The 12,340-nt window shown below is 36.6% G+C and overlaps 4 protein-coding genes across 4 annotated transcripts; 2 read left to right on the forward strand and 2 right to left on the reverse strand.

Moving 5' to 3' along the window:
* Nucleotides 1-906: 906 nt before the first annotated feature.
* On the reverse strand, nt 907-2,042 carry LOC127248808 (non-specific lipid-transfer protein 2-like). Its single transcript, XM_051271344.1, has one exon. It carries the CDS (start codon nt 1,870-1,872, stop codon nt 1,609-1,611), a length of 264 nt encoding a protein of 87 aa, XP_051127301.1. The 5' UTR covers nt 1,873-2,042; the 3' UTR covers nt 907-1,608.
* Nucleotides 2,043-4,932: 2,890 nt separating this feature from the next.
* LOC127248551 (protein PLASTID MOVEMENT IMPAIRED 2-like) lies at nt 4,933-7,302 on the forward strand. The gene is made up of 2 exons (XM_051270939.1): nt 4,933-5,178; nt 5,250-7,302. Exons 1-2 carry the CDS (start codon nt 4,933-4,935, stop codon nt 6,903-6,905), a joined length of 1,902 nt encoding a protein of 633 aa, XP_051126896.1. The 3' UTR covers nt 6,906-7,302.
* A 178-nt stretch (nt 7,303-7,480) lies between these two features.
* On the reverse strand, nt 7,481-10,062 carry LOC127248553 (uncharacterized). Its single transcript, XM_051270940.1, has 2 exons — nt 9,268-10,062; nt 7,481-8,744 (listed from the first exon to the last, which is right to left on the reverse strand). Exons 1-2 carry the CDS (start codon nt 10,011-10,013, stop codon nt 7,946-7,948), a joined length of 1,545 nt encoding a protein of 514 aa, XP_051126897.1. The 5' UTR covers nt 10,014-10,062; the 3' UTR covers nt 7,481-7,945.
* Nucleotides 10,063-11,686: 1,624 nt separating this feature from the next.
* On the forward strand, nt 11,687-12,082 carry LOC127248521 (uncharacterized). The gene has a single exon (XM_051270884.1). The coding sequence runs from the start codon at nt 11,687-11,689 to the stop codon at nt 12,080-12,082; it is 396 nt and encodes a 131-aa protein (XP_051126841.1).
* Nucleotides 12,083-12,340: the final 258 nt, after the last annotated feature.

A 12,340-nucleotide genomic window follows, 5' to 3' on the forward strand; every position in this document is an offset into this window, starting at 1 on the left:
TGCTAAAGTAAAGAAGTATCTTTTGAACCCATAATGGCCGGGAAAGTTGCCGGAATTCAAAATTTCTCCGGCAACATTATTCCGGATTAGTTTTTTATATAAATATTTTAAAAATTAAATCAAAAAGCCCGAAACAAAGAAAATTGATCTAGAAAGGCGAATGCAATTTGGGTTCTATAATCTATATGCATTGTACCTCTACATCTATCATAGTTTTTTAAGAACTTTAAATGGACTAAAAATAATTTCGAAAGTAAATTTTTTTCATTAAAATAATATCTAATTTCTGATGTGGTGGTGATGCGATTGATATGTCATTGCCACATCAACGACATATGAAATATTTATATTAAATTAAAAATTAATTTTATAATCAAAACATTGCATCAATATATAAAAATATTTATGTATACGATATATCAAACAATTATTTCAATTTATTTTTTATTTTTTAAAATAATTTTAAATTTTACAATCAAACAAGAGACTTGATGGTCTGATTATGGTGTAAAGTTTGAAAAGTTCAAACTTATTGTTTCAATTATAATGTAATATATGACAATGGTTATGATTGCTAAATTTTAGCTCATGTTACAAGGCATAACACAATATATGCTATCCGGCTTGTGATATTTGCTAATTCCTTCGTATTATGTTTGTTGATTTTCGCTAATTTGGTCAAATAAGCGTACCAAATCAACACCAAATAATATACATAAACTAACAATCCATGATATACTTCTATGTATTTTTATTTTTTTTTTACGCTTTGGTTACTTGAATGGGTCAAATCAATCCAATCAACGCATGTTTATAAAAAAAAAAAAAGACATATTGATATAATATATACCACAGATTTTGATAGCAGATTATGTAATTATATATAGTACAATATATTATGTTTTCAGCACAATAAACAAATTATACAATACATCACAATATGTAACTGCCATAACAAATATTAATAGAATATACTCCATCCATCCGTCTCTTAACAATCTATCCAATTTTTTATTTTGGTCCGTCCCATAACAAAATATCTATTTTTTTTTAGTAATTGTACTATCTATCTAACATTACAAATACCCTTCCAATTTACAATATATTACACAAATGTCATTACCTTTATATCATACAATAGTAATAGGGGTAATTTAATCTTTTTACCTTTATTTCTACTTTATCTCAATATAATACTAATATTTTTAAAACTTTGTGCAAAAAATAAATGAATATATATATATATATGGGACAGAGGGAGTATAATATAACATATTAAATAATTCTATGTAACACAATATATGATGATTTCAACATAATATATAATTCACATAACACATGTTTTACACACCCAAACTGACGCCACATATCTATATCTCTCTCTCTCTCTCTATATATATATATATATATCCACGAACACAACAATTTTATTTTCAGTACATTATAGCAACTTAAACACAACATTATATAATTTCATTTCCCACAATACATAAAGCTTGCATTGCCTTATATATATTATTATTCTCATTCTTATTCTTATTCATTTTTTTAGGGTTCATGGATAAGTACTCCTTATCCATGGCAACGACGACGATGGAATCAAGAAAGTCAGCATTCGGGGATCGGGACATTACAGGCCCGGGCTATACGCTCAGCCTGGTTTCGGGTGATGTATTTTTGGTACTTTTTGAGGTTGTCACATGTTAGACAATCCTTCTCGTCCCTCAACCTCCGGCAGCATAGCGCCGACGGCGTTGCTCCCCCCAACGCCGCCCAGCAAGGACTTAGACTTTCGACGTCACAGCCACCCTCCACCACCAACGCCACTGCCATCATGGCGACCATGAACACGATCAACCCGATCTTCGCCATGGATTATGATGATGACGATGATAATAATAAATGTAATTAATTGAGAAGATATTGTTCCTTGTATTGATTGAATGAATTGGGTGTAATTTATCTGTATTTATAGGATAAGATAGCTGACTAATTAATTAAGGTACTTTGGTTCTTAATTAATTTTTAATTGGAAAATAATATTGTACGGCTACTTAGCTAAGCTACCATGGAAAAATGGAAGCATATTTAATGGCGTTATACATACATATATATATATATATATTTCTATTTTAAGTTTATTGTAGTAATTAATTGTGAATTTAATGTGGAAAACCCAATTTGTTTAATTAATTTTAAATTTTTTATGGTTGAATTTCTTTACTTAGTTAGACTAGGGGTGACACAGTGTGCGCCTTCAACATGCATGGAGACTAGAAACGGATAGGGAGGGAGCAATTCTTGAAAGGAGAACCATGGACTTCGACTCCTGAATAAATCCACGCCTTTCCTCATTTCATCCAACGACCAGGATCGGCAGTACTTATTTTCGTTTCCTTTTAATAAAATTAATTTGTTCACGTTTATTTATATCCATTCTTTAAGACTTTGTAGGGTACGTTTCTTTTAACGAGTTTTGGAAAAATTAATTAGGTTCGAATTTGATATTAAAATAATATATAATATAATATTTTATGAGAAAAAAAAAATATATATTTTTTTTTAAATACAAAATCTAAATAGTAGAAACCATTGTTTAGAGAAAAAAAAAATAAAAAACCCTGTATTGTTCAATCTCAAGTTGGCCACTACTTAAGGTCATCTCCAACCATCCACTCTATTTTTGCAGTTGTTACAATAAAAAATGCAGTTGATCTACGGTAATTTTACTTTAATCATAAACTTCAATTTTTACTCTAAAAAGTATATTCCCTATATATTCCTCTTTTATATTATTTTATATAACTTTTCATATTTATAAATTACACCCCAACTTTAATTTATTTTTACATTAGATCCATACATATATAATTTATAAATTATTTAAAAATTACATATATAAAAATTAACATTTTAAAAATAAAATTATATATTACTTTCCAAAATCTAAAATTATATCACTTTTAAAAAATAAAATTATACATTATTTTTCAAAAATAATATAAAACTACATACAACTTTTTAAAATATAAAATTATATATCATCTACTAAAAAATTAACATTACACCATAAACTTAAAAAATACCAAAAATATAAAAAACACCACAAAAACTCCACTCCATTTTTGGAGTAACATTGTGCATATCTGCAAAAATGGGGGAAATTTGGGGTTGGATTGGAACCCTCTCCCATTTTTTGTACAACCCACTGCATTTGGAGATGATCTAATAGCTATATATAGATATAGATATACAGGAAGAGGACAGTATACTATTTCATTGGTAATAAAAATATATAATAATAATGGTTTTGTCTTTAATGATAAAAAGTACAAAAAAATAATGTACATTTTATTAACAGAAAAAGAATACTCTCTCCATCCCACGTATCGTATCTGCTATACGGTAGAGACACAGTATTTTAGGAGGAGTGTAATTAGCAGATAATTAAGAATGTATTAGTGAAAATAATTATCCGATAATATAAATAATTATAAATCAAGATTAAGATAACTAATTAATTTAATTAAAAGTTTAAAAAAATAAAATTAAAAAGTTTAAAATAAGATTAAAGTGTGTAATCATTTTTAAAAAAATGAAAGTGACTATATGTGGAACGGAGGGAGTAATAATAATTTTTTTACGACAATTGACAAAAAAAAAAAAAAAAAAAAAAAAGTGAAAGAAGACTAATTTTATGGCTACTGACAACACATGTCCACAGCACATTATGTATACATAAATATATGTGTATATAATAAAAATATAACTCATTGAAAGAATACAATGGTGGTCCACATAATACAAATATAACTCTTGAAATCATGATTTAAGATATACTAGATGTTAAATATATAGTACTCTTAAGTAATTTACTTATAGCGTCGTTTAATAATAAAATTAACTATATATTTATATAAAAAAAATATAATAAAAAGACTTTATAAAAGAAAAAAGCAAAAAAATTCAAATAATAGCCCTATTAATTAATTTATTTATTGTTATATAAATTATTTGAAAATTTTAATTTTGACTACCCCACATATATTAATAAAATAAAAATTGTGTAACCATGAGGTCATAATTTAAATCTCTGACGCCGTCAGCTCCACATATCACACATAGTTTGTCAAGTGTGATTTTTCTTGCCGAATTTAATTTGCAAAGTATAAAGGGTTTACCCAGAACGGACTCGACAAGTAGCGGCTGCGATTTTCACATAATAAATAAATAAATAAATAAAATTTGTGCATTTATTAAAAACTATCCCATACGTGTTCTTAAGTTTTGGCATGCTCTAAAAATGAGAGAAAATTTGAAAATATTGATACAATAATATCTTTTATGACAATTAAGTCCGATCAACTATGAGATTTGGATAGACAACCGAGGCCCATTTAGCGTGAGTGCAACCATTTCTAAGTACTCTGCTGGGTTGGTACCAGCAGACGTAGTTCTATGGTCAAAATATTAGACTGTCCAATTTCCCAATTTTCAAACAGACTAAAAAAACTCAGGCCTGAAGCATAGCCCACTTTGAAGAAACTGCTCTAACCTAGCCCAACGTGGCTCGGCCCAGTAGCTTTCTGGTTTTATGTTTTTTAAAAATATAGTTTATGAAAATATGGCAGTATGTATTAAATATAATATATTTAAAGTAACTGAAAAATTTTATTGTAATAATATACATTATTATGTTAAAAATAAATATGAAAACATAATAACTAAATACACCCAAAACCACTCCCAAAGCACCTACTACGAATTTTGAAGAAAGGGTGCAAATTAGGGTGAGGGGTGAAATGGATTTACCACTAGGAAGAGTAACACGAATACAAGAAAACAGGCAGACAACAAACATAAGAAGATATTTCATATACTTGGAATCCAGGTGGAGACAATTGGGGGTTGGGAAAATTCCAACGCCCGGAGATGCAAACAATACCAGCCAAGCACACCTCCACCTCCATCTCTACTGGTTTTATCTCCCCCTCCAAAGATACCTACCTACCTACCCACCTACCAACACCACCCCACAAAATTCATGCCCAGGGGACTTTGACTGTCATGGAAATGGTCGAGGTCGAACGACTCACGCTGTCAGCACGCAGGGAAACAGGTTCTGTTAAAGCAGCAGCTGCTACTTACAGAGAAACCCTGCTTCAATCTAAATTCCAGGTATGATTATTTCTTCCCTTAATTGTTTCTACTTTCTTAATTAGTCAGTCTTCCATTGATGTTCTACCAAGGTTTATGCCAAGAATCAAGGAGACCAAATTCATCAAGCAAGGTTTATGCCAAGAGTGGAAGAATCCAATTTAAGAGCAAGAGGCTTGGAGAAACCGAGCATGGATCAAAGTGGTGAAGAGGAGGAATGGAGCTCTGAGAGAGAGTGTGCCAAAGTAATGAGGGAATTGGAATTCATAAAACAGGAAGTAAGGCAGCTGAAATTGGATATGGCTATTGTTCTGGAAGAAAAGAGGAGAGCGGACAAAGAAAGAGAGTTCTCCTCCATGTCATCATCTTACTTGAGTTCAGTTGTGGAAAAGGTTAAGTGGGACATTGAGGATGTCAATGAAAAGCAAGTACTCGTTGAGCTGGCTCGAATCGAGGCTCTCAAGGAATACCAACAAGTTGAAGATCAAAGACTACAGGAGAAACAAAGATACACAGCTAAGACAGAGGAAGCTAGGAAGAAGAAGCAGGACATGATTGAGGAAATAGAAGAAGCAGCAGAGCTTGAAAACAATCTAGCTGGAACCCTATCAGATGTCAGCATGTTATCGGACAAATTGAAGCAGGTTAAGGAAGAAAATAAAGGATTAGAAAGAATGGAAACCTGGAGAAACAAGGCCATGTCCGATGATATTCAGGAAGGGGACACCCTGGAATCCGCATCAGTGCTGCAGTCAGTGGTGGAAAAGCTGGAAGCTGCGAAGAAAGAATTGAAGTCGGTTAAGGAAGAGAGCTTCCAGTTTATGTCTTCCATGGATATCGTTAGAAATGAACACAAGCAAGTCGGGGATGAATTAGCTAAATTAAGGAGTAAAGAAAAGAAATCAGAAATGATTATTGAGAACCTCAGATCAAAGCTTTTTCAGGCTAAAGCTAAGCTGGAGGCAACTTCTGCAGCTGAAGACAAGGCTAAATCAATGGCGTTGAATATCCTAGTCACACTTGAACAGCTCAAATCAGAAGCTGAAGCAGCAAAACAAGAGCAGGCCCTGATCAGTGAAAGAATTGCAATCATAAGGGCCGAAGTACAGAATGCGGAAACACAAACCTACCTGGCTGAGGAAAGATTACAACTTGCACAGCAAGATCTTGAAGCAGCTAAGTTAGCAGAAGCAGCTGTCCTTGAGAATCTGAAAGCACTTACAGAAAAGACAATGAGAGACAGAGCTTCATCTTCTCGGCCTAGCTCGAGAATAACAATTTCCAGGTTTGAATATGAGTACCTGACAGGGCATGCTGCAGGAGCCAGGGAAATAGGAGATAAGAAGATTGCAGCAGCACAGGCCTGGATTGAAGCTCTAAAGGCAAGCGAGAAGGAAATTCAGATCAAATCTGAGCTCCTAAGACAAAAAGGTAGAGAGCTACAAATGGAGGAACAACACATAACCAAAAGATCAATGAGTTTGAGAAGAATGGCTGAGGATGACTTTGGGAAATGGAGGCAACGTATGGAACCTGAAAAACAGATGCCCAGCATAGCTCTTCCCACAAAAGCCATGAATAGGAGTGTTAAAATGACACCGGCAAGACGAGGAAAGGCTAGAGCAGTTGCATCCCCACTAGTCCGCGGCTCACCAAGAACGACATCTTTCACAGTCAGGAGGAGGAGAAAGGCTATGCCAAATTTAGCCAAGTTCTTCAGCAGAAAGAGCACTGAGAGATATTTGTAGTCTGCATAAGAAATGTGAAATTTCGCACAAAAGATTCTGAAATGTAATTCTTGCTCAATCAGTAGATAGAACTTCTGTTCATAAGTTTACAGGAACTTACAGTGCTTATATTTGAGAGAGCAAGCTACATCCATCTTCCATAGAAAAATAAGAGTCAATTACATCTTTCCTATCAAAAATCAATTACATCTTGATAAGCTGTACTGTAATGACAAATGCTACAGCTGGTAAAAATGAATTAACACTGACATTTCAAGTATATGCGCAGGTCAATGTGTGGTTACATCTTGCATTCCACCTTCCGAGAGCAATGTAATCACACATAGTAAATCAAGATAGGATTAGCTTAAATAAAAACTATAGAGGAAATCCTATATTTCAGCACAAGCAGAGCTTTTAGCCAAACAAATTTAAAAATTCAAGTATAGTGTTCAATTTGATTATTGATCACATTACCCAAAACCTTGAGAATGAAGGTAAATCAACTTCATCAAAATGAAAGCATCTAAACTTTGAATCAAAGCAACCTCACACACAGAGTATGATGAAGTGAATAAATCTATGAGCACTTGCCAGACAGGAACGCTTCTAAGCTTTGAGCAATTTATATCATATTGCTCTTTTGCTAGATAAAAATATTATTCATAACTGGAGCATTCTCATATTGTCATACAAAGTACAAAATTGGTAACATAGTGGAAGGCAGTGGGTACAAAAAATAAAAATAAAAAACAAATGAACAAATTGTATAAAACTTCCAGCTGACTTTCTACACAGTATTTTCAAAACTTTTAACACAATAAAAATAACTGACTCAATGCATTTATAGCTACACATCAAATTAAAATGTCAAGAAATCTTATAATCTTTACCAACCCCCCATAGATTGATAACACCAAGAACCCAGATTACTCATCATCCAGCTTCTTCAAATCCAGACCAACCTAATTTTAACAAACTTGATGAAGACCATGACTCAGACAGTGAAGAGAGAACACCCTAGCATTAGCTCTCCACTTTCCATAACATTATAGTTACAGCTAGAGAGGGTTTGCTGGCAGGTGGACCGAAGGTTCTGAAACCACAGTTGTGCCCTTTGTCATTGTCTGATACTGAGAAGGCAATACTGGTGGTAAAGGCTGGGTTTTGTATATTTGGTTGTATGCAATATCTTCATCGAACTCACAGCCATGGCTAGAAGGAATTGCTGAAGAATTTGCAACTGGTTCGGAGGGCATTTGGGGCTCTGGTAACTTCATAGCAAGTTCACCTTGATTAGAAGGCACACTGATTGGCTGGACAGCAGTAGGAATATTGCAATAAACTTGTGTTACAGATTCAGGTATCTGAGTTCCATGTATGTCTTTGTGGGCTATTGAGTGAGGGATTGCTGCAGCTTGTGGATGCACAGGTTGTTGACCTGAAGAACTAGTAGCACTGGGATCGAAGGAGCACTGCATCGACATATTATGGTACTGAGGGGTCTGCATGGGCACAATATATATTGGATATGGCTGGTTTTGGGGACTAGGAATATGCTGTGGCGTGGGCATTGGAAGTTGGTACAGAGGATAATAAGGTGATGCTGGCACTGAACCAGTATATTGAGGAACATAATGCATCCCTCCTTGAATTATTTGCGTTTCATATTGTTGCTTCACTGTGTCGAGAGGCTGGGAAAAAGGATACCCGACTACATGAACTGATTTCTGAGTCAAATTACTAAGTAGAGGATCAGAAACAGTATTCTCGGATGATTCTTCCGGATCAACCTGGATCAGTGGCTCCAAGAAACTTTCAGTTTTTGGAGGAGCAGCTGCACTTCCAACGCTATTTTCACTGCAAGAACCATATACACAAAATCATACTGCCAGCCAGAATATGTATAGTCGTATAATCAGGAAATCAATTCAAAGATAGGGTCCAAGTAGTTAATTCTCAATTTGTTCATAGCATCCATTGATGCTCACTCTCCAGTAAACTCAAGGGTGAATACTATCGAGTACTTTAGTTGAACAAATATTTTAACTGCTGCAGAAACACCCAGCATTCTCGAATATAAATATTATAATGCCCAAACACAATGAATGCATATCATCATACATAATGTTGTTCACCAAGTTGCAGCTGTAATTAGCCAAATCAATTCAAGGATGCAAAGTCAAGGTGTAAATGTTATAAAAAGAACATTGAATATATGCAGAAATGAAGAAATGATGTCACATCATTAGAAATTTTCTAATAACCTAGTGTGTGGGTAAGCATTTCATATGAATTTGATTTCTACCCACCCTCTCTAGTAAATAACAACTTGCAATTAAAATTACCAAATTCTTGAAGAGAATAGAAAAGGATTGGGTACCTTTCAAGGGAGGCTGACGAGGGAACCCTGACTTTTCTGTCAAGTAAATTCAAGCCTTTCTCATCGCAATGGGCAACACCTATCGCCGGTGAATTGGACATTGAAAACGAGGAATTAGTCGAGCCAAACGACGAGCTCGTTTCCAAAATTAATGACTCCGCCCCGAGCTTGCCTCCACCACCGCCACTGTTGCTCCTGCACTCCACAGGAGCCTCCAAATCTGACCCCAATCCCATCAAAAATCCAGAATCCGCAGATTGTCCTTTTTGCAAAATCCTAGTATTCTTCAAAGCATCGGAAAACCAAGTGTCTGATTTCGGATCGACGAGGGTAGAACCGAGGGACTCAGGCTTGACGGGGAAGAGGAATATTCTGATCCTCGCGGGAGGCGCGATTCGGTCATGCTCCTCGAGCATGATCGAGAGATCCTCGTCGGTGACGACCGAAATTAACGAATCGAGGTCCTCGCTGGGAAGCTGGTACTTTAGGAGAAAAGGACGGTTATGGAACAGAACTCGGGACAGGTGCGCGGTGAGCGCAGAAAGTGACGATGCGGTGGTCCGCCGATCCAAGGCCACAATACGCGTCTCGCCGCTGGCGTAGAAGAGGCACTTGTCGTGTGGGCGTGGGACTATATGTCCACCGTAGCTGCACATCAATCGCAACTTCGAAGGAGCGATTGGTGGTCTCGGAGATGTCGCTGCGGCAGCAGGAGCGGCGGAGGGTGCCGGCGGCGGCGATTCCATCGAGCAGTTGGAGAGGGAGGGAGAGGGTGAGTGAGAAGAGGGGGAAGGGTTTTTAACAATCCTTCATAGCTGATGATACAAGATCGTGGGACCACCGTAGATTTCCTCCGGGACCACATGCTCCAGGACCTCCACGATATTTGCAGTCACAGCTGGAAGCGTCATGCGTGGCGCGGTAATTACGCATACATGATGATGATGCCTTGCCCGCACCACGTAACTATTTTAATAATATTTTAAATCCCTATAATTGTATTCCTTCTTAATTTCAATAATTTCTTTCCCACTTTTACACTCCTAATTAAATGAATTAAAATACCTTTTTATATAATAGAAAAGGCAAATTACGAAAATTAAATAAAACATAAAGTAGTATTGAATAATTGAAAGTTTCGGACGGCAAGAATTCTCGTAAACCTAGAAAGGCAGACACAGCTGGCGCATTGGTCTGTGGCAACATCTGGATTTTATAAATGGTAATAAAAATATTTGACAGTTAATTGCCGTGGTGATCAACAAAAGTTTACAGGTTAATTAACTGACAGAAAGACTGCCAGCTAAAGGTGGACCTGTCTGTCTAGTGTACTTTATCCAATATAATAAATGGGCAATTGCAAATTACGATCTTATATTAATTTTTTCTTGCAACGTAAACATTGAGGAACCATTCTAGAAATGATATTCGGATTGGGCTTTATGGGCTTCTAAAACCCTAATTTGAAAATTTCTACCCGGCCCAGAAACCCAAATCACAAGAATCTAACACCAAAATCAGTTACTACTAATTCAGAACTCAGAAGAATCAGATCTTGACCCGGACCCGTTTCTTGGATTTGGGTTTGGGTTGGAATAGATGAGATCTTAGGGATTCTAAGGTGAACCCGCCGCCGAACCCCTGGCCGTAGCCGACGCCGACGCCGGCGCCGCACCCGAAGCCGATCCCAAACACTGCACTCAGATGGTTCCACCCCGAGCCGCCGAGCCCCGCCCCGCCGACCACTCCGAGCCCCAGCCCGACTCCGCACCCGATCCCCGCCCCGACTCCGGGTCCCAGAACGACGTCGTTTATCCTCCGCCGGCCGCCGCCGTCGTTGAAGAATTCAGGCACCGGATAAAGCTTGCTCTCAGGCTTCCTACGATAGAAATCGATGCCCTTCCATTTCCACAGGGAACTCGATTCTTCCTTGTGGATTCCATTGATGAATCTCAGATCTTCCTTCATCTAATTCACGACTGAATCGATGTTCTTGAATTTCCACGACCTTATCCAAATGAAACTCAGGCAGCAACACTAACGATTCGGACACTTCAATGTTGCCTAAAATGGGCTTGGACCAATAAATTCCCAATTGGGCTATTAGGGTTTCCTCCCAAGAATCAATGAGATCGAAAACCCCAATTGAATAATTTCTAAGTCAAAGGGAGTCGTCGTAGTCCATTTGGGCGTTCTAGAAACAAACAACAAAAGAAGACCCAAGATCATAATTGTCTTATTCTTTTCTTCATATAATAATCTTGCAAGAAATTTGACCAACGAACAGTCAAGATTGACCGGCCATCACAATACTTACAAGTGATTTCCTCGAACCTCATAATCAATCATAGAACAATTCCATGTCCTATAAAAACCCAAACTTTTCCCACAAATCTTTAAACCCAATCAAATCATTACAATGGAAATCATCGCACCATTCACAGGAAGTCTGAGGAGGCAGTGGAGAAGAAGAGGGTATAATCGTCTTTCCCCATCTCGAAACAGGAGAAATCTGCGAGTCGAAAAGCTCGGCGCCGGAAACACCAAACGGTTTTCATGGCGGTTCCGGCTGGGCCGGAAGCTCCGGCTGGCGGCGTCGCCGGCGAGGCTGTGGTGGAGGATGAAGAATGCGTACGTGAATATGATGCTGCGATTGGGTGCCCCGAACGCCTTCGGCAATAAGAGGATACCCAAAGCTCGGGAAGGTCCTCCCATGGCGTATTCCAAGACTGAGTTCGAAAACAGACTGGTCTTTGAGATATACAAATCCATGGTGTCGTCGTTCGAGCTGGGATACACCACCAAATTGTCGTGAAGATTATTATTTGATAAAAATCGATTTTAATTGAATAGTTTGATTTGATTCATTTTTGTGCTGTTCGGATAAGTCGATGATGCAGCAGGATTGATGCATATGTAATAATTAATGCATCTGCTCTTTTGTAATCTTTATGTTTTTTTTTTTACAAAGTGTTTATTAATGTTAATTTATCTTGTAAATGCCAAGATTCATTTATTGTTAAACCAAGAAAGTAAATGTCATGATTTTATACAAATTTGTTCATTATTTTTT

Source organism: Andrographis paniculata, unplaced genomic scaffold, assembly GCF_009805555.1.
Source record: "Andrographis paniculata isolate CXL003 unplaced genomic scaffold, ASM980555v1 Contig34END, whole genome shotgun sequence".
Classification (NCBI taxonomy): Eukaryota; Viridiplantae; Streptophyta; class Magnoliopsida; order Lamiales; family Acanthaceae; genus Andrographis; species Andrographis paniculata.